This window comes from Trachemys scripta, chromosome 1 (assembly GCF_013100865.1).
Source record: "Trachemys scripta elegans isolate TJP31775 chromosome 1, CAS_Tse_1.0, whole genome shotgun sequence".
Lineage (NCBI taxonomy): Eukaryota > Metazoa > Chordata > Testudines > Emydidae > Trachemys > Trachemys scripta.
Window position 1 is genome coordinate 181,030,643 of NC_048298.1, and position 22,663 is coordinate 181,053,305.

Genomic DNA, 22,663 nt, shown 5'->3' on the forward strand with positions numbered 1-22,663 from the left:
TTTTCCGCCCCCAGTACCAACAGCAAATGTTCTCGGGTAGACAGACATCAACAGCATGTACGAATACCTTAAACATTTTTGCAATCTGCTCTCACTTTATGAAGATACTAGTAAATAAATGGAAGCTTCAATTTTCTATACTTTGCATTCCATCAGTTAAATTAGGTATACTGAGTATGCAAAAGCTACTATGTGAAACCTGAAAGAAAAAAATATGTTCAAAACTTGCTGGAAGGCAGAGGAGAAAAGGGCTTTTTCTCTATTCATATGGATCTTTTCTTCATGAATAATGCCTATGAGATTCTTTATAGATTCCCGGACCGGTGGTGTGGAGGATATAAGCATCAGGTTTAATATAATAATAAATACAATAATAATAAAAATAATAATAATAATAATAATCTAAGCTTCCGGGAAACATAGGTTTAAATCTCAACAGGGCCAACTGTGCACCTTGTCTTTTGCAGTTTATGGGGTCTTTCAAATATGAAATAAAAGATGCCCTCCCTTTCTTTAAATAAAGTAAGAGTGCCCTTGGGAGTTAGATTAGATGACCCTTGCGGTCCCTTCTAACCCTATGTTTCTACGAAAATTTCCCCATCTCTCAAAAGTTTATCTGATAAAAAGGATTTATACATAAGTGCCAAACACACCATTACAGAAGGACTTATAAGCAGTACTTAATTTTGTGCCAGAGCTTGCTGCATCAGGTATGAAAGTAAAACAAATTGCTTGAACCCTGGCACCTCTCATTAAAAATTAAGTGCTGCTTCTAAGTACAGTATGCCACTGAAACAGCATTTAGGTATTTATAAATACAAGTACAAATATAAGCGCTTGTACTTTCAACTCCCGCATTTTCTGCAACTGTATGGTCAATATATGGACAGCTACCTAAATAATATAAGCAAATAAGGGAAGAGAAAGTAAAAGATGTGCATATTGGGCTTGTTCTTTCAATGCAGGGCATGGAGAGGTATGTGTCTGCTGGGACCCAACCAGAATCCGGGACAGTTGGGAGGGATGTGATTTTCCTTTTTATTTATTTATTTATTTATTATCTATCTATCTAAGTATTTTGAAAAAGCACTTGCAGATTTAAAAAAAAAGTTACTTATGCTTTAGGTATCTTTAAAATGTACTTAAATACAAGTACAGAATACGTAAAATACATAAGTACAAGTATGTAGAGTACTTCAAAATACTTAGGTATGCACTTAAGTACATGGGAACACTGTCTCTCACACACACGTATAACAACTCTCCCATCCACAAGATAACTGGATTTCACTGGAGCTACATACAATTTGTGAAGTGATGAATAGTAGTATATAAACAGAATATAATATTAAGTGAATGAATAGATTACTTCTGAAATGCAATCTATTTAACTAGATCATCAATGTAAGACTAAAGGCCAAAGCTTTGTGTTCTGTGAACAAAATTTTGCTGTAAAAACATTCTAGTCCTCTTCTTTTCACCCCAGATGGTAAAAATGTAGATGAAATGGAATTGAGCATTAATATGAATGAATGTCTTAATGGGAGTTCAGGATATTATAAAATGGGCAGCTGAAATAGAAGGTTATAACAATGACAGGAATTTCAAACTGTGAGTATAATCAGCACAATTTAGCGCTCTGAATTTATCTGCACATTTCCCTGCATAGAAGTTTAGTCACATCTCAGATCTTCTGCACCTCATAACTTAATTTTAAAAAAAATCAGTATCTGCACTGGATAACTGTAACAAGACTAGTGATAGGCAAGACTCAATAAGGTCACATAAGTATCCAGAGGCTCTTATCCAAGTCTTTTAATGCTCCCTCTGAGCGAAAATCTAATAGCTCTCTGGTTATCTTTCAACTCTCCTTGTAAGGAAGGGTGTTGACGCATGTGGGTATAAATGAGATTGCGGACATGTCTGCAGTTGAAGACAGGAGATTTTCTCATACCCAAAGAAAAGGATTTGGTTTGGTGTGGGTTTCCCCACCCCCACGAGCTACTTCCTTAAAGATGACCTCAAATGGATGGGGTGGAGCGAGACTTTGAAAACATATGGAAAAGACTAAAATAAGGAGTAGGTTTCTTGGGGAATTTCTCCTGGTTTTTGTTAGAAATTCAGGGCTTGTCTAGTCTGGAAGATTCTGTGGAAAGTGAAGAACTAGTGAAATGAAATCAGAAGAGTCAAGATGCTGAAAGCTGAGCAGATGGAGGAGGGGGAGTGAGAATAGTTTTGAGTCACACATGTTTAAAGAGTGTTTGAACATATATTTAACTCTGACTGAACGCTTTGGAGAAGGAATGTATTTGTTAAAGATCCCTTTTTAATTATGGTGCAGAAGCTCACAGTAAACATCCCTGAGACCCATAAAATTCCTCTAGCAAAACAAGGAGGACCGGACTTGACATACCTTAGAGTGGTCAGACCAAAAGCAAGTTACCTCTAAAAATATGCGCGTGCGCGCGCGCACACACACACACACACACACACACACAGACAACCCTCGTGAAGGTGTCCTTCATATGTCATAGAGAAGTAATAAAGGCACATATGTAAAAATTCCTTTGCAGATCACTTTAAGAATAAAACATTTCACTGAAAGAACTAGATGATATTGACAAAGGGGAGAAGAGACATGGCAACCAGCTTGTCCTTCCCTTCCTCCCCCTCCAGATAGGAACCTTTTATCCAACTTGACTTGGGAGGCTTATACCCTTGTTCTCCCTCTACCCCTACTGCTGATGCTGCTCTAGACTCTGATGTGTGCTGGGGAGAGGACGCGGGTGACAGAATGGGCTTGGAGCCTGAGGCTGCCCAGAAACTGACCAGTGGGGAAAAGAACATGGGTGGTGTAGAGTAACAAGATTTTCAAAGTTGACAGAACAGCCTCTGTTTTCAGGGGAAGTGGGCCTAAGGTTATGGTTTTAGTGCTTCCATGCCACCCCTCACACTTGGGAGGAGCTCCTCGTAAATATTTGCAAAACTAACACATCATCCTCTTTCAAATCCTTTCTTACAGCTCTGTGATATTAGAAAAACTTGACAACAGTTAGGCCATTGGTGGGCAACGACCACTGCTGATCTTGCTGACCAGTATAGAGTCTTTGTTGCCTTGCACGCCCCCATTTGTCTGTCTGTATCCATCAGTTTTCTTATACTTAGATTGCAAACTCCTTGGGGCAGGTACAGTCTCTTTGTTTTGTGTTTGTGTAGTACTTCACCCAGTGGGATCCTGGTCCACGATGGTGGCTCTGGCACTACAGTAATATAAATACTAAATCACACTGCTCCCTGTTGCATAGGTGCTGCCGCACCCCCTGGCTTGAAGTGATTTCCATTATATACAAGGTTTACAATTTGATCCAATGACTCTCAGCACCCCTGCCATAAAAACTGTTCCAGAACCGCTGCCCTGTCACTCTCCTCGGGTAAGCTACCCACCTCAGTCTCCTCCCCTGTCATCCTGTCAATTTGACTCAGTGTGGAGGAAGGCTAGCTCAAGATTTCATACAGGAATTGGAGGCTTCCTGGGAAGTGACTGGAGTAGAAAAGAAGAGGGTGGCAACACATGAAAGGCCTCTGAGTGGGTGGTGATCCCTCAGGGTCACTGCACATAGACAGCCTGCTGTCAATTTCACCAGCTCTACTTGCTAGCTGCTCTTTCATGAAGCTAGTTTGCAGGGAGTGCCAAAAACCAGGACAACACACTGTTAGTCTGTAAGAACTAACTGGACACAAGGAAAAGGTCCTGAACATTGTAACGTTCCTGGTTTTCATGGATATATCACCCTTAAGTGTTCCTCGCTATGGAAGGGAAGACACTGCTGCCGCCCCTTTGGGTTTTAGATTAGGACTAGAGAACTAGGCTTCATTTCTCTTGATGTGTGAGGATGTGAAGTGGAGCTGGAGGAGGGAGTCAGGGTTGGGCGAGTAGGGGAGTTTTCTCTGCTTTTGTCCTTCATCTTAGAAACCTAAGCATAGTCTTCCTTAGCATTTACAGGACTAGTCAATTTATAATTGTATTGCTGGCACTCTCTTTTGAGGATCACACTGGCATGAAATAATCCAGTATGTGCTGGTTCATGGCTTGCTAATTAAATCAGATTAACTGTAAAACTTTGTAAACCTCTTATTACCTGGTGATCGTCCTGTAATGATATCCCAGCACATTTATGTACATCCTTGCTTTCTCTTAAATATAAAGTTATGGCTTCTTGCCATGGACCAATATGCCTCTCTTTCTCTTTTTCCATCTCTCAACTAGTAAATTTCTCTTAAAAAAATACACTACAGTTTTACAATCATAATTTTGTTTGCTTGCTTCCTGGACTTTTTTTTTATAGGACCATAATACTCAGGCTGAACTACCTAGCTTCAGACTGAGTAATTTGTCCACATAAGAACTGTATTACTGTCACGTAAAACAGTCTCTCTCCTAAATTAGCAGTGAGCATATTAAAAACCCATCTTCCCAAGATAGTCCAAAAATAAATTTAGTGGAGGATGTGGGAAAGGATGAATAAATGAAAGCTTACGTTAAATGCTGTAAGTATCTGAATTTGTTTAGTCAGTGACTAAAAAGCTTTGACCTAAATCTTACATTGATGATATAGTTAAATAGATTGTATTTCAGAAGTAATCTATTCATTCACTGAATATTATATTATGTTTATATACTACTATTCATCCCAAATCACTTCACAAATTATATACAGCTCCAATGAAATCCAGTCATCTTGTGGATGGGAGAGTTGCTATATGTGTGCGTGAAAGACAGTGTTCCCATGTACTTAAGTGCTTAACTAAGTATTTGAAAGTACTCTACATACTTGTTCTTATGTATTTAAGTATTCTGTATTCGTATTTAAGTACATTTTAAAAGTACCTAAAGCATAAGTAACATTTTATTTTTAAGCTGCAAATGATTTTTCAAAATACTTAAAAAAAAAAAAAAAAAAAAAAAAATCACATCCCTCCCAACTGCCCTGGATTCTGGTTGGGCCTGGAACCCACTGTCCCACTCTGGAAGCTTCAGGCCCTGAGTTCAAAGCTCCATAACTTTGGGCAGACTTAATAAACACTGGTTGGGCCTGAACTGGGGCACTGCTCCAAAGCCATTCCAAACTTTGGAGAATAACAGATCTGGAGCTGGGGAGCATCTCCTTTTAAAGTGTGTTTACTGAAGAACTCAAACAACATCTGTTGAAACCTGAGTTCAGGGCTATGTACTATTCCTGTAACAGTGGATATCACAATCAATATCAGCATTTGGCATTATCACAAAAGATCACAATAAATTTCCAATACTCCATCCAATGGGCTGCCATATTGAGATGGAATTTAAGGGACAAGAATCATCCAAATTAAATCTAGGCTAAGACACCCAGGCTAATGTATTTTCTATCGAAAAAGCAGCCATTGTGTCTTGAGGCCAGATTTTCAGAAAAAAGTATCACTTGCATTAGAACTGATCATATACATGGGGATTCATAAATTACACATTAAAAGGAGTCATGGCTAGGTCCCATGTAGGAGACCAAACTTTTAGTTCCTTTCCATCTCCAACTTCAAAATGTTGCTGTTCTGCTAAGGAAACAACAAAATGTCACTGAATTAGGCAAATGTGTCCGAAACAAGTTAGAATGGCACACAACTGTCATAATTTCCACATTACAAAAAAGAAGCGAGGCCTTTGTGACTGAAATATCCCATATCTCTCCCTTTTTCAAATTTATGCTTTTCATGGGTTTTGTTTTAGGACAGGGGTCTCAAACTCAAATGACCACGAGGGCCACATGAGGACTAGTACATTGGCCGAGGGCCGCACTACTGACACCTCCCCCTGCCACCCTTGGCCCCACCCCCACTCCACCCCTTCCATGAGGTCCTGCCCCCATTCCAACCCCTTCCCTGAAATCCCCACCCCAACTCTGCTCCCTTCCTGCCCCCCAGGGAGGGCAGGAGGGATGTGGTGGGGGCTCAGGGCAGGGAGTTGGGGGGTGGGGTGCAGGAGGGTGTGGAGTACAGCAGGGAGTTGGGCTGCAGGAGGGGCTCGGGGGGCGGGCTCCGGCCTGACACGCACCGGGGGCAGGGCAGGGCAGGCCACCTGTCTGCCTGTCCCAGCACCGCTCCGGGAAGTGGCTGGAACCTGGGGGAGGAGGGGTACAGGGGTCTGTGTGTTGCTGTTGCTTCAGGCACCACCCCCAGCAGCTCCCATTGGACGGGAACGGGGAACTGCGGCCAATGGGAGCTGCTGGGGGCGCAGTTCCCTGTTCCTGTCCAATGGGAGCTGCTGGGGATGGTGCCTGAAGCAACAGCAACACACAGACCCCTGTACCCCTCCTCCCCCAGGTTTCAGCCACTTCCCGGAGAGGTGAGGGACAGGCAGACAGGCGGCCTGCCCTGCCCCCGCTGCCCCCACCCTTCCCCATGTTCCGGCCGCTTCCCGGAGCAGCAGGCTGGAGCCACTCTAGGTAAAGCGGAGGGGGGGGGGCTCGCGGGCCACAGAAAACAACCCCATGGGCCGCATGCGGCCCCAGGGCTGTGTGTTTGAGACCCCTGTTTTAGAACATTCATGAGTTTAACTACAGCGACGTACAAGTACAGTTAAAAGTAATGGCGTTACACATCCATTGCTCCCTGGAAGTCCTTTCTTATTAACCGTTGTTTTTCTTCTCCTGTTTTTATTACCTTACCTCCTGTCCTGGCTCAAATGTCTTGTCACAAAAGTCTGTATACGGATTCTCTCATATGTATTCAATTAAGTATTAATTACACATCTGAACCTACAAACTTCTATTGATTTGGACAGAAACATTATTAACGGTGCAGGGATGGAAAATTACTTCTTATTTAATGCTTTGGAAATTATATTTACTTTCAAACTTACTTTGTAAAGCCTCAGCCTATCAGCCTTTGAAATGTTACGGTTACATACCACTGCAGTACATCATAGCAAGGTAGAACATCCAAAGAAAATACAATTTGAGAGAAAGTTCACTACAATTCTGAGAAAAGCCATTTTGGGGGAAGGAAGTTTACCTTTCCCACACTATTCACCACCTAGTGCCTGTACTGGCATTGATACTCTCTTCTAACTAGCACAAAGCTAGCTTTCTGTGTAACATCTCTAAGAGGCAGCCTTTCCTGTTCATCCACACAACACAGCTAAAACTGTCATTCAGGCTCTCATCATCTTGCACCTTGATTACTGCAATATTCTTTTCTAGGGCTTTGACAAATGCAATTTTATCTTACTCCTATCCATTCAGAATGCTGTTGCAAAGATCACTTTCCTAGCCAGTTTCTTTGACCATGTCACCCCCTTTGCATCTCTTCATTCACTCCCCATTCTCTATCACATCAAACATAAGCTGCTTGTCTTCACTTTCAAGGCTGTTCATCGGCTATCTCCACCCTATCTATCATCTCTCAGACATTACTGATATGTTCTCTCCCACCTCACGATACCAGCCTCCATCACCCATGTGTTACATTTTCAAAGAAGACCCTTCGTGCTTTCTCCCATGTTGCCCCTCACATCTTTGGGAGGAGCTCCCCATAAACATCTGCAAAGCTACCTCATTACCCACTTTCAAATCCCTCCTCAAAAAACTCTCCTTTTACATGATGCCTAAAATAACCTTGACAACATTTAGGCTGCTGGGTGTGCTGAGACCTACCATGCTGAGCAATATTGTCTCAGTACAATGGGCCCTGTGATGGCTTTGGGGGTACCTCGGACTGAGTCACCTTGTTACCCCCTGCTTTTCACAAGAGGGGGTCTTGCCGGTGGTGACTGGGTGTTAGGTCCCTAATAGCACCAGCTTTTCTGGGCTATGCCAGCCCTGTCTTTGCTTTGCAAATTAACAAAGAAATGTACCCCAGTTCCCAAATCCCCTTGAAGCATATCTCTGACATCCAGCCCGACAGGGGCTACTTACAGAAATTATAGATCCTCTGCGCCCAAGGTTGCCAACTTTCTAATCACACAAAACCGAACACACTTGCCCCGCCCCTTCTCCGAGGCCCCACCCCTGCACCACCCCTTCTCCGAGGCCCCGCTCCCTCCATCCCCCCTCCCTCCGTTACTCATTCTCCCCTACCCTCACTCACTCATTTTCACCGGGCTGGGGCAGGGGTGCGGGCTCCAGGAGGCGCTTTCCTCAGGTGGTTCCTGGAAACGGCCGGCATGTCCCTGCGGCCTCCTGGCACAGGGATGGCCAGGTGGATCTGTGTGCTGCCCTTGCTCGTAGGCACTGCCCCCGTAGCTCCCATTGGCCATGGTTCCTGGCCAATGGGGCACCCAAGGACTTACCGACCTCTTCCGGGAGCCGCACAGAGCCAGGCAGGCAGGGAGCCTGCCTTAGCTCTGCCGACTGGAGCCGCCAGCATCCCTTTTTGACTGGGCATTCTGGTTGAAAAACAGATACCAGGCAACTCTGTCTGCTCCCAGTGCAATGTACCACATTTTAAGAGTTTTATCTTAAATCACTGCTCCTGTGTAATGAACAGAACTTGTGAGCACTTATAATAAAAATAAACAAATCTTCTTTTGAAACAAGAGAGCATGATGGAAGCAAATGGTTACAATAGAAAACAAAATCACAAAACATGAACTAAGGCCTACACTTATTAATAGTTACCTTTCCTATCTAATAAAGTAGTTTCCCCCTGCACAGGTCAATCTGTTGCAGGCTTCACAGGAAATGGGATTCAATCTTTCTTGGAAAACACTCCTGCTCAACAAGATGGCTCCTCAGTGAATGGATGCAGAGTGTCTTTGCCTGCCCTGTCATATCCTGAATCAGTCTTTTGCCTTTATTCACGGACAGGTGATCTCTGTCCGTTATGGTGTTCCTTTTTACCTGCATGTGCTTTTGATTATTTGCAATTGTCTTTGATGGTTTTTCATTGACTGTTCTGGGTAGAGTTACCACCTTTGAAATGCACTCCCCCTCACAAGGCAAGCCCACCGCAACCCCTATCCCCAACCACAACGCAACTCCACAACACCTGCACCCTTCAACAACTACTTATACAGTATTGAGAGAGGTAACACAGAGATAAAATGATGTTATCAATCTTCTTACTTAACTGCAGAAGTGGGAACACTGCAGCATCTTTAGCTGGACACAGAAACTTTTAACTTTAGATATCCCTGTGTATTGTGAGGATAATGCAAATCTTTAGACCCACATAACAACCCCCCTCTCTCCCCGCCCCTCCCCTCCCCCTCGGGCAGATTAAATAATTTTTCTGGCAACTGGCAAATCCATAAAAATACCGGTCAGGCCTGTCAAATACCAGCCAGATGGTAATCCTAGTTTGGGAATGGGGCATGGGTAGGCAATTGAACAATACATTAGATAATCAGCCAGCCAAGGTGGGGTGACCACTCCCTCCCACTTGAATGGGTCATGACCAAGACACATGGTTACCTGGTGACTAACTTTTACTCCAAGACCATAAAGGAATAATTACATAATTATATAATTACAATTGTTACATTATTCCTTAAATACTACCGGTATATACATCTCACAATGATTATGAGCACGGATAAGTTACAAGCTTTCAGTAGAGACTTCACTAGCTACCCTTTATGGATAAGTACCATGAAAACAGTGTATTAGGTGTAGTGAGTTTGTCAGGTCTGAGATAGAGTTGCTTATAGAGAACAATGAACCCTTTGCCAGTTAGCCCCAATGGGCCTCTGCACCACAGGCTCAGGCCATGACCAGGGCCTAGACACTAAAGTACTATAAATAATAAATAAATAAAAAATGTTACATCATGGCTATACTGGGAGGGAATTAAGGAAAGAAAAATTGCCCCAATTTAAGGAAAAAATGTTAAAATACAAAATCCTCCCTTACTTGTGCTAAATACCTTGAGCTTAGTACTAAGAAGTGAAGGATGCAGAAGTACTTCAAGCATTTACCTCCTGCCAAATTGATAAAGGGTGAACAAACCCCTACAAAAATATCTTTGATCTCTTATACAGAAAAATAAATTCTTATTTGTAGAAAATTCCAGGCAAACTAAATAATTGATCAGAATCTGAGAAGTTTCTATTTGTTCTAGCCATGAAACTTGGCCAAAGTCAATTCCTACAAGTTGTAAGGGATGTTGTTAAAATCACTACGTCTGAATCTACCATTTGATCAAACTCTTGCCATAACATTATGCATGTTCACTTCTTTGTATTGTTGCTTTTATGAATACTAATCCATCCATTAAGCATTCTAAAGTCAAAAAATCCGAATTCATTTTAAAAGTGAAGTTTCATGCCCTATGCTCATTCCACATATGGACAAAGCACAAGCCATGAGCTCAACTTACATTATTATAGTTTTAAGTGGCTTGTCCCATGTACACTGATTACTTACACTCAATAAGTCAGCTGTGACTAAACAGCCATGGCAGGTAATGTACTTAAGGACAAATCTCAAATAATTACAACAGAGAGACCTACATTCTTGTGATTGTCCCTGAGTCTCATCTTGCTAAAACTGGCATCAACTTCATCAAGACATGTGTCCTGTCTGTTTCCTGTGCCAGAGAAATAAAAGTCAGCAGTGGCAGGCAATCCACACAGGAGAGGGAACTGCCTCAGAAGACTTTTCTTAAGCTAACCCCCAGAGCCAGTTTGACCCCTCTGTTAAGAATAGAGAGAGTGCCTAGATAATAAAATCACCGTTGGTAGATTATACCTGGGGACTGGTTTAATATATATTTGTCATAAATTCACTTGTGTGTTTTATTCATTCAAATTGAAGACTTCACACTCACAAGGGGGAGCACGGAGCTGCAATGTCAAGCTTAGATTCACTTCTAACAAATATTAGGTTTTGGGGATTTAAAATTTTAGCGCTAGGCTTCTATACCTTAAATTACGCCCTAGGGAATGCTATGGTGAGTTAAGGCTGCAGCTGGCTTACTGTGATGAATCTTTCCCATCACATTCTGTACTGTCAGAAAGGCACTTCTTGGATGGAGCAACTTGCAAGCTCTGCTGCTTTTATATAGATATAGTCCTGTCAATTACCCTATAAAACTCAAGAACAGTGAAAGGGCAATGCCATCCAGGGCAGAGGAATGTGTTCTTGCTCATTTGCTTGTTTTCTGCCCTCAAGCCTGTTACCCGACCTCCATCTGTCTGGAGCACTCATCTGATAAATAAGATGGAAAAAGCCATTTAGTTCTTTAACTAAAAATTACATATATTTTGCCCATTCTGTTTACACAAATGCAACAAAATATTTCAACTCCTTACTGCTAAATATACTCTGGATGTTGACATGGACATTTAGCTGTCAAAACATTTTACTCCCCGTTAATTAGAGGGATGTCAAGATCCAAAACAAACAGCAAATGGATCAAGAAATTTACTGAGAACTGGAAATTATGGTAGTGCCGTTTTACAGGCTTTCAGAATTTATTCTTGAAAGGGGTAGATTACAATGTGTGTTATATTTGAAGATATATTAAACCAGATAGTACATAGCATTTGTGATGTGATGTAACACAATTTTCTTGAAGTTTCACTAAGGAGTATGAATTCAAAGTGTTTTAAGAAATACTCTCTTGTCAACAGACACTGATGGTTTGATGCCAGTTTTGAAATCCATGTGAAATTAGCCTATGTGAAGAGTAACAGATTAAGACATACATGTTAGACTATCTACATCTTGTGCATAATAGTATAGTAGATTTGAAAAGAAAATACTTTGGTTTATATTGTATTTTAATTATTCAACGGATGTTCCTTAAAATAAAATTAGGGCCCTACCAAATTCACGTGAAATCTGGTCTCTCCCCCCAAAAAAATCTGGTCTTTTTTGTGCATTTACCCTATACTATACAGATTTCATGGGGGAGGCCAGTGTTTCTCAAATTGGAGGTCCTGTCCCAAAAGGGAGTTGCAGGGGGATCACAAGGTTATTTCAGGGGCGTAACAGTATTGCCACCCTTGCTTCTGTGCTGACTTCAGAGCTGGGCAGCTGGAGAGCGGCGGCTATTGGCCGGGCACCTGGCTCTGAAGGCAGTGCCCCACTAGCAGCAGCGCAAGAAGTAGGTGTGGCAATACCATACCATGCTATCCTTACTCCTGCGCTGCTGCTGGTGGTGGTTCTGTCTTCAGAGGTGGGCTCCTGGCCAGCAGCTGCCGCCCTCCAGCTGTTGAGCACTGAAGGCAGCGCCGCTGCCAGCAACAGCACAGAAGTAAGGGTAGCAGTACCGCAACCCCCGCTACAATAACCTTTGTGATCCCCACACAACTCCTTTTTGGGTCAGGACCCCTACAATTACAACACTATGACATTTCAGATTTAAATAGCTGAAATAATGAAATTTAAGATTTTTAAAATCCTGTGACCGTGAAATTGACCAGAATGGACCCTGAATTTGATAGGGCCCTAAATCAAATGGATGATACTTATTTTAATTTTCCCAGCTTCAGATTACAGTTTAAAGCCAAAACATATATCACTTACTAAATGTAATTACTGCTTAAATTGATGTAGATTTAGCAAGTTGATTAATTTTACTATTTTCAACATATATTGGGGGGGATGTTATTCAATTCACACTCCACCCAAAATCCCATAGTGACTGGATATTTCTTCTAAAAAATGTCCAGCAATTGAACAGTTGATGTTGACAATCAAAATGGTCATCATTAGGCTTTAGAATTTACACAACTGAAATGAATGGGATAGCTGGGCAAGTTCCATTGTTCTGGCAGTCTTAGCAACACAGCCCAGCCCAGGAGCTAGATTTTTTTCCTTTTCAAATGAGATGTTAAATTCTTCAGAAATTGATGGTGCCACCAGAAAAATGATACTGATGTGTATTGCTGAATACGCCTAAATTGTTGTTATGCCAATTCTTTAAATAGGACTTAGGATGTCCTAAATCTCTCAGGCTCTTCTGAAAAATGTAAATGATCCAGAGTTTGAAAGAGAATCTGCATTAAGCAAATCTTCACAGCAAGCAACGTTCTTTAAGATTAACTGGTGGGACCCTTCAGTTTAACTGAAAATGGATTATTCTTTTGCTAATGCTAATATTCAGCCTTGGTAAGACTGGTCAATGCTACTGGAGATAAATATCAGTGGATATTTTCCCTAAGACATAACATTTGACAGCTGACACCTACATTTTACTTAAGAAATAAACGTCTATGCAATGTATTAAAAATTTCTCAAAACCTATTTAAAAAAAAAAAAACCAATTAGCAACAATAATAATACGGTTGTACAATATATAGGTCAGACATATTTGGTTTAAAATCAAGAACAAATGAAATATAGACCTACGGATTTCATGATATTCTGAACTCACCAAATTGCAAATGTTGGAAGAACTGCAGAGGCCTGATAACAGCGTGTTATGTTGTATTCCATCTTTGTTAAAATAAGTTAAACCTAACGGAGAGGCAGAAGCCCCAAATCTGAAGTTCTTTGCCTTTGAGAAGTTGGGTCCAATTGTTACCATTATTCAGAAAGGATATACATTAAATAAGTGTTTCTGTTGTAGTTTTAAGGATAGTTTAAAGAAAGAAAATCTGAAATCAATAAACCAAATCCTATAACTGGTGAATTTATGGTATGATGAAAATATAGAATTGGATCCTTCCGAGATGGCTCCTCTGGTCTAATTTGACAATGGATATTCACATCAAGGTCGTTTAATCTGAATTACTCATTTGACAGATCCTAATGGCTCCTCTAAAGTCACAATGTATACTAATGTAGTGGAAGTTTAAGTATTTAAACTTACATTGTACAATGTGTATGTTTTGTATTGAACTTCCTTAATAATGATCAATATGGAGGGGCACGTGCTCTGGAAGGCTAAGAGAATCGGTGATTGATATTTAAAACCTTAGCCTCTAGGTTAATGGATTGATTCCAGCATAGTTCAGTGGTGAATGAAACCGTGAGTTTTGCAATCTTAGCCCGCTCCCAGGAGACAAAAGTCTTTTTGACAAAACTCAGTACACTTAGCAGACCAATGATATACAGAGAGGCTAAGGATTGGAAGAACGTAGGTTGTCCTCTCAGATGAAGGCTAAGGGACATCAGCAGGATAGTGTGTGTGGGCGAGGGGGGAGGGAGAGGAGAGGGAATGCTAGCTTTGCTCTATGGAGGGGGTGGCCCTGCACCTCTGCAAGTCCCACACAAGTTCTGTCCGTTTTGTCCCACATGGTCTTCTCTCCATTCAGACATGCCCCATCTCAAGATCTGCCATACATTGCCATCCTGGTTTCCCAGTGAATCCTCATATCCTTCTGACCCAGCCCTCCCCTGCACATCAAAACAGGTTAATATGGAATCAAACTCACTGTGATTGAACAATGAGCCTAATGGATGGTTAGCTGAATGGGTAGGCAACTGCTGACCAGTCTGCTTTGGCACCTGCACATATCCTACTCTGCACTAGAGATGAATTTTTACAGAACACTGGGGAAAAAACAAAAACCTGTGCCTGGATGAGAATGAAGGACAGAGTAAATGAGTGAGTGTGCCTGAGTATAGCATAGAGAACCAGGGGGACATAGGAAGGTGAGGGTTAGAGAGGGAGAAAGAAAATGGGAGTAGATTGCAAGAGAGGGACGGGGAGGGAAGAATTGGGTATCCAAGTCTGAAAATCTGGTCACCCAACTGTGACAAAATCAAACTTCAGTCTCCAGGGCTGTCAATTGGAGAACTTTCATGAGCAGTGAATCTACACACAGAAAAAGACAATGCACAACTGACCCTTATAAAACCTCAATTCTGAAATAGTCCTCATTTTAAAAAAACCTTCAAGCATCAAATCTGCATTATGAAATAACAGATTGGATTTTCTCCCTCTTTCCTTTCTCCCTCCCCAACAAAAAAGCCTTCTCAGAATTCCCAAATGGGAATTTGCTGTCTTCACTGAACTAAAACCATGTTATAAATAGAAACCCAGGAAGCACGTGTCCATTATATCTCCATGTTAAACAAAAAAACAAAACAAAACAAAACAAAGAGCAAGAATTATTTTCCTAATGGATTGGATTTATTGATCAATTTATTTTAGATCCACACTGATTCCTCTCTCTCTCTCTCTTTTTAAGCACTGTGCAAAAATTGCTGGGTTGACCATTCTAGAGATACAAGCCTTTTATCCACAGAACAGGCAGAACACAGACAAGAATAGGAAAAACTTCTCTGCACTTTCCCATCAATGAGGTGCAAACCTGATCTAACTGGACAAATCTGAGGGCGGAGGGTAGTCACCAGTCCCATTTAATCCATGGCCTCCCTTCAAAGACCATGGACATGGTCACCAATTGTGTTGGTGGCTGTTCTGTTATGTGGACACCTGCTCACTTGGAAATCGACTAGTGCCAACTCATTCCATTTAGGTCATGGAACAAGCAGACAGCTTTCTGCCATGACTCACCTGTGCTGAATTCTACCGGGTAACCTAGAGAGGAAAGACTCCACATCCCATTACCAATACTCTGAGCTTGAATCCTACCATCTTTTTCAGATGGTCTCATAAAAGAGACCAAATATTCAAACATTTGCTCTTCAGTCATAGATGCCTCTTGTGTTGCTAAATGTTCAAACTCAACCCAAATTCAGGAACTCCTCACTTAACATTGTAGTTATGTTCCTGAAAAATGCGACTTTAAACAAAACGATGTTAAGCGAGTCCAATTTCCCCATAAGAATTAATGTAAATGAGGGGGTTAGGTTCCAGGGAAGTTTTTTTTCACCAGACAAAAGCAATTTAATTGTTTAAAAACAATTTAATACTGGTACACAGTGATGATAATTGTGAAGCTTGGTTGAGGTGGAGGAGTCAGAGGGTGGGATATTTCCCAGGGAATGCCTTACTGCTAAATGAACTAGCAATTGACTGAGCCCTCAAGGGTTAACTCTCACAACACTCTACAAGGCAGCAGGAAAGGAGGGACAGCAGACAGGGACACACACCCTGTGTGTGAGAAAAAATGTGCATTTCCCCATTAAGTAGCTGACCCCAGGCTTAAGTACACTGCCTTGTTAATTAAATCAGCTTGCTGAGACCTGAGACCTAGAAACTCCCTCCCTCCGTGGTGTGCCCCCCCCCGCTCTAGGGAAGATGGGGTAAGCGGGGTGCAGGAGCAGGGAGGAGGGGGAGACACCCTGACATTAGCCCCCCTCTTTCCACCTCCCCTCAAACAGCAAGCAGGAGTCTCTGGGAGTAGCTCCAAGGCAGAGGGCAGGAGCAGCACATGGCAGTGGGGTGGGGGAGTGACAGCTGCTGCACAGGGAACTTAGGAGAGCGGGGAGCTGATGGGGGGGCTGCTGGTCCACCCTGGTTCCAACCACCCATCAGCTAGCTGCAACGGGCTGCTCTTCCTGCAAGCAGCAGACAAAACAGGCGGCTGCCAAATGTTAGAAGGGAGCATTTCACTTTAAGCGAGCATGTTCCCTAATTGATCAGCAACTTAACATTGAAACGTTAACCGGGACGACTAAGTGAGGAGTTCCTGTATACATGATCATTTCAGGATATTATAGAAATAATTTTTAACATCACAGTATAGATTTAATTTATTTGCACTTTCAACCAATAGCATCTTTCCCTGTACTCCAATTGACAATGTTGCTTAAACTAGAAATAACAATTCTAATTAGAAGCTTTAGGTAAGAAATTAAGGCCCCATTCTGCAAACTATGCCATATGGGCAGACCTTGGCCTGCACAGAGCCCCAGTGCAGTCAAAAGGGTTTGGACACAGAGATCCACCTGCTTGCAACACTGGTACCTACCACAACACTCTAAAGGCCTAATGTGCAACATATGTTTATAACACTATTTTCCTGATTCCACAAAATCTGTCTGGTCCTCACAGTAAGGCTGAGATGTACAAAGTTTACCATGAAAAGCTCAGCATTTGCCAAAAAGATGCCAACGTTATTTTTCACTTTAACTAGAGGGGAAAAGTGTGGAATCTCATATTTCACTATGTAGTAACTGCAGGCAAACAGTGATTAAAAAAAAAAAAAAAAGAGAGATCAATGTAGGCAAGTTTCAAAATCCTCTGCTGAGTGACCGACCATATGACAAACCCACAACACGATTCTCATAGCCATTTTCAATTTGGATTTCACTTTGCTGCACATTAACTATGCAGAAGAAACTGATTAATGAACTTCTCCTGGCAAAGGCACTCAGATATCATGGAGGTGGGTGCAATATCAGATTTAGACAGTCACTGGAGAAAGCTATACATTTTCCTTAACTTCCGTGCCGCTACGGACAATCGACGCTCCTGGATTATCTCTAAACCTGTGCACGTGAGTCAGATTAATTCCTATCATGGTTCCTCTCTCCTACTCAATAAACTAACTTTTTATAGTTATTTTTCTGCAACAAGATCCTTCCTCTATGGAGTCCCACAAGGCTCAGTTTCTCAGCTCTTTCCCTTGAACAATTTCTATCTTGGTCATCTCATCTTCAGTCTTAACTGCCATTTAAACTGATGATATTTAACTGCATGTGTTGTTGACATATTTAGTTACTCCTCCCTCTGTCCACTCTCTATGCCTGTAATTATCAAATAAAACCTGCTACCTGAAGCTAAATGTTGCAAAGTTAGAAATACTTTTCTGGGGGAAAAGGAGCATACTCAACAGCAGAGGAGGATTAAGATTTATTGAAGCCCTGGGCACAAAGAACATTTGGACCCTCCAACATACCCCCTCACTATGGGGCTCTGCCCCGTGCTCCTCCTCTTCTTCCCAAAGCCCCCCCGGCCAGCCTAGAAGCCCGGAGCTGGGCCATGGTAAATGATGCCCAGGGAACCCGGGACACTGTGAGGAGCCCCAGACCTGCCATCTGCCCTAGACAGCGCGCTCTGGGGGGAGTGGCGACATGGGCCGGGGGCTGCTCTTGGGCATTTTGGCCCCCTGTCCAGGGCAGGTGGAGAGTCTGGGACTCCCCACAGCAGCCTGGGCTTCCTGGGCAGCTCTGACCATGACTTGGCTCTGGCTTCTGGCCTGGCCAGGGGGCGGGGCCTTGAGGGGAAGGAGGAGGAGCGGGGGGCGGGGCCGCATTTACAGTGCCAGTTGGGGGCAGGCCCTCACTTCTACACAGGTTCTGGCGCTCCTGGAGCCCAAAGAAGAAATTCATCTGTGGCGGGAGAGGAGCACTGACAGAAGATGCTGCTGCAGATACTGCTAGTTACACGGGCTGCTTCTTTGAATTGGGCACAAGGTTGCAGCCATTGAACCCCACTGTGCATGGAAACATTCTGGCAGAGATGTGGTCTGAATTAGACACCTTGCTGCAAATTAGCTTTCTCTGTCCTTGCCTTTCCCTGGCAGCTGGATGGTGTTGGCAGAGGGGATTTGCTTGCTCTCTATGTCCTCCCATTGACATGGCGGCTTCTCTGCATGATGTCTCCTTAATGCTGGGAGAGGCAACCCCTGAGTGCAATCTCCACCCCCCTCCCCACCCCAACATGGCAACAAGTCTCAGAGCACGGGTAAACTGACTGGGGGCCTGCGGAGCTGAAAACAGCAGTGTAGACATAGGGCTCAGAGGCAGGGTGGCTGCAGTGCAGTTGGCTTATCGCTAGGACCCAGAATGAGCTGGGGGAAGCGATAACTCAGTCCTGGCAGCAGGAAGTGAATTGCACTCTACAGTTCTGGGCTTCAGCTGCGTGGGGTAAGGCTCCAGGCGGGGCTTGGGGGAGGGAAGGAACCACCCGGGCTCATGGCTTCAGCCCATGGGCGCTGCAATGGGAAGAGGGCAGGGGGCCACTGCCATAAGGGCGAGTGAAGGGTGGGGGAGAGCAGGAGTGGGGCCTCGGGGGAAGAGGCAGTATGAGGGTGGGGTCTTGGGGATGAGGTGGAGCGGGGGAACGGAGGGGGGCATGGTTTGGGTGCGGGGGGGCATGGTTTGGGTGCGGGGGGGCCCCTCCCCCACACTTCTAGAGAGCTTCCGGTGTTCCTACAGCCCTGTGGCTTCTGCTGGGGCTTGGAGCGCCCATTTTTCTGTGGGCCCCCAAACTGGCCACGGCCTCTGGGCATGGGCCTGTGTGTTAATCCGCAGTTTCATCTACTCTCTCTCTCATTCACTTTTGGACTTAAGAATTTACTATCTGTCTTTATCATATCCCTTATCTTTGATGCTGAACTTTACTTTTCTGTCATTCTTTATCTACATATGTGCCCATCATCAATTCAATACCACCTGAGTTTGCTATTGCATCAACTCTACCTTGGCTAAAATTCTCATCCATACTTTCACCTTTCTTGCTATAAATCAATTCTCCATGGGCTTCCCAAGTCCCAGCTTTTCCTGGCACCAGCATGGAACATACAAACACAAAACTACAACCACATCACTCATCCTCAGAGGACTCCGTTAATGTCTTATTCAATTCAGGACTCGGTTCAAAACTGCATTTTAATTCTTTTTGAAGAGTATTCTGAACTTTTTGCATCCTACACCATAATTCTTCTCTCTTTCTACTACTCCTATCCCACTTCTCTGGCACCTGCCTCCTCCATGTCCTTCCATACAATCTTGCCACGGCTGGTGTGGACTCCTCCTCTGCAGCTTTTATCTGAATCCCTCTCCAACTCCCCAAATGTTTTGAAAAACTCATCTGCAAAATCCCGTTGTCTTGCTTACCTACACCTCATGCCACTCTCCTCCCCAAACTCACTCACACACACTCTCACCTTTGTATTATTTAAAGCTTTTCTGGAAACCATTCGTAGGATGTTCTACAAAATTAAGTCATGGTGGGTTCCTGTTAGTCTGGCTGCACTGCTCTTTTCTTGTGAGCAGGCTGGATATTGAAATATGCAATCATTCTTGTACATTTCATTTGTAAACAGAGGATATAATTCCTATGAATAAAGCAGACAAGGGGCTGTCCATAAATTATGGAACATATTGGGGGCGGAGGGTCCTTGATTTTGGATGTTTGTTTCAGTGTTACAAGGGGAAGGTGGGCCTTGAAAATTACCAAAACATATGTTACATAATTTATGGACAGCCCCCAGGCAGAGGAAAAGGGGCAGTACAAGAGGCTCACAAGTCAAAACACACCCAGATTAAATGTAATCCTTGATTTATCAGCTTCAGTATTCCCCAGTGGGGGACAGCAACACTTCACAAACTGAGGACTCAAAAGCGAGTATTCCTTCTTCATGAAAATTAATCATTAAAATATATGGTGTATTAAACATAAAATAGGTAGCAAGTAATTCATATTCATGTGTATCATCACACTTGAAGACCTAAGCCTCAAATGGCAAATCCGTTTCTTCTTTTCCTGTAGAAATATATATTTCCAAGTTACTTATTTACACACACACTTTCTAACAACCAGCGTCCAAAAGGAAGAAGTGAATGCTTAATATTTAAGTGTGGAAACAAATATCATGACATTTTGATTTGTTTGTGTTGCTTTGATAAAAATAGGAACCCAAGTAAGGAAATACAATATAAAACAGCATTTTCATGGATCAGATATTATAAAACTATTTTACCTCACTAAAGCTTCACTAACAACTGTGAATAAATTTGGTTTTGACGGTTTTTTGCACATGCATAATACATGCATGAAGACAAACACACAGACACAGAAATGTAAATACACTTTTACAGAAAGACCTACATGAGACACCATAGCTGTCAACTGCCTTGTTGATAGAAATGTTAGGACAAAATTTTCATTCCCTAGTTGCAAGACTCTTGCATCTACAACATAGATTAAAGAAGTCATCCACTGGCATGCTGGATTAGAAAGACAGACATTAATGAGTAATATTAATGAGTAAACACACTCTATAGAACATGAGCAGTTATAACATCTTGACAGAAATATGGTTAGTGGTAGCACAAGCCCATCCCAAGGATCAGAAAACAAATCTGTTACAAACAGCAGAGTCAGTGGCGAGAGAGAGAAAGACTGCTACAGGCTTGAGAGGTCCACTTACTGACGCTGCCACAGACTGCCATGCAGTATTCCTCAGAGTCAAAGTTGTTTCGGTTCCCACCACATCCGCCGTAAAAGAATGGTGCACACTTTCGTTCAGTCACATCATAGTACCAGCGGGAGATCATTGCTCGGCAAGGACCAGTCTCAGCTTGTTCAGAGCACACCTCTAATTATAGGAGATGTGGAGGAACTACATTTAGCATGAAAATGGTATTGTCTTGCTTTTCATCTACACAAGTTTATTTACATGTTCTAACGCTTGCACATTAGCCACAAAATGGATGTATCAAGGAAGCATCTCTCTCTTTCACAAAGCAATTCAATTACTACACTTTAACTCACTATCTATAAATAGTCTCTAAAGCAATGTATTCTCATCTGGATTAACACAGCTAAATCCCTCCTGCTCTACACACAATTTTTGTACTTGTAGATCTATTTTGGTTAGTGGCATGATTATTTACTTAAATAGTTATACTGGTATAACCCCTAGTGTGGACATAGTTATACTGGATAAAATTGTCTTATGGTTCCCCATCTCTTATGGCAGTTGCTAGACCAGTATCCACACGAGGGATGGTGTATCACTATAACTATACTGGTACAGTTAAAGCAGTATAACCTTTGCGTGTGGACAAGCCCTTAATTGGAATTTTGCCCATGAGGAAGTTTGAATAATTGTCTTTGGAAAAACTCTTAATGGCAGGAAACATCTACACATCAAACTATTAAAAATACATCTAAAATACTGAGATTTCTTGGCTTGTAAAGAGGTTCTATATAAATGATGCAGGGAGTAAAATTCCTTCCATACACATACACAATCATTTTGGTTGAAACTCCCTCACGTGTAGAGGCTCAGCGCAAGCCTTATATATCACTTAAATCCACAAAAGCCCTCAAAATAAGATTTAAATGGTGTGCCAACTTCGTGAATAGGGCTGATTCTTCTCCTTACTTAACATATCAAACGACAGTACGAAATCTGCTTTGAACATATATTATGATTTGTGTTTCTCAGTTTTCACTGGGAGCTAGACAAGTCACTGCATTTGCATTGAAACTCAACGGGAAATATGGGGGAACTAAGCTGTACAAATTAAGATCAAAGAATAAAAAGTGAATGCAGGAACTCTGTCCTTAAATTGGAATTCAGCCCCTCACCTGGGTACATATATAACCCTTTACCAATAATGTTCCAAACAGGAAAAACAGCGTTCACATTCAGCATGCTGCATATCATTTGCAAAATTGTAGAACATGAAACACCAGTACTTCCCCCTCTATGCTTCCATCAGACACAGGTTCAAAATCATGGCAGACACTGGTAACTTATCTACAACTGTTTCTGACATTACTTCACAGGTCTTAATTTTGTGGACGGCTGACTCCTCTCTATTGAAATGGGGTCTCCCCCTTGGTCACCTCAACACCTGCTAGTGTATGTAGCACTGCAAATCTCCACACGCTCATCACCCCTGAGAGGCTCTCACTGGCATTAGCCCAGATTTGGAGAGTCTCACTGGCTGCTTCACAGCCTCTTTTCTTCTAGTCTGTTTGGTTCATCTCTGTTTAACATATAACCCTTCCCACCTCCTTTCTGCGGCATGCATTTTATATCAAATTGCTGTCAGTAATCAACACATGTGTACATTTACATCAAGAATTATTT

The 22,663-nt window shown here is 42.5% G+C and overlaps 1 protein-coding gene across 4 annotated transcripts in view; it reads right to left on the bottom strand.

Annotated features, from left to right (window-relative positions):
- The window catches only part of APP (amyloid beta precursor protein), a 325,530-nt gene that overhangs the window by 106,316 nt on the left and 196,551 nt on the right, over positions 1–22,663 (bottom strand). For 2 of the 4 annotated variants that reach the window (XM_034793091.1, XM_034793084.1), the window contains exon 7: positions 20,990–21,157. The exons of the other annotated variants lie outside the window; for them this stretch is intronic. In XM_034793091.1, coding sequence (XP_034648982.1) covers positions 20,990–21,157 — 168 coding nt within the window. The remainder of the gene's footprint in view (positions 1–20,989; positions 21,158–22,663) is intronic. 4 annotated transcript variants of the gene reach the window in all.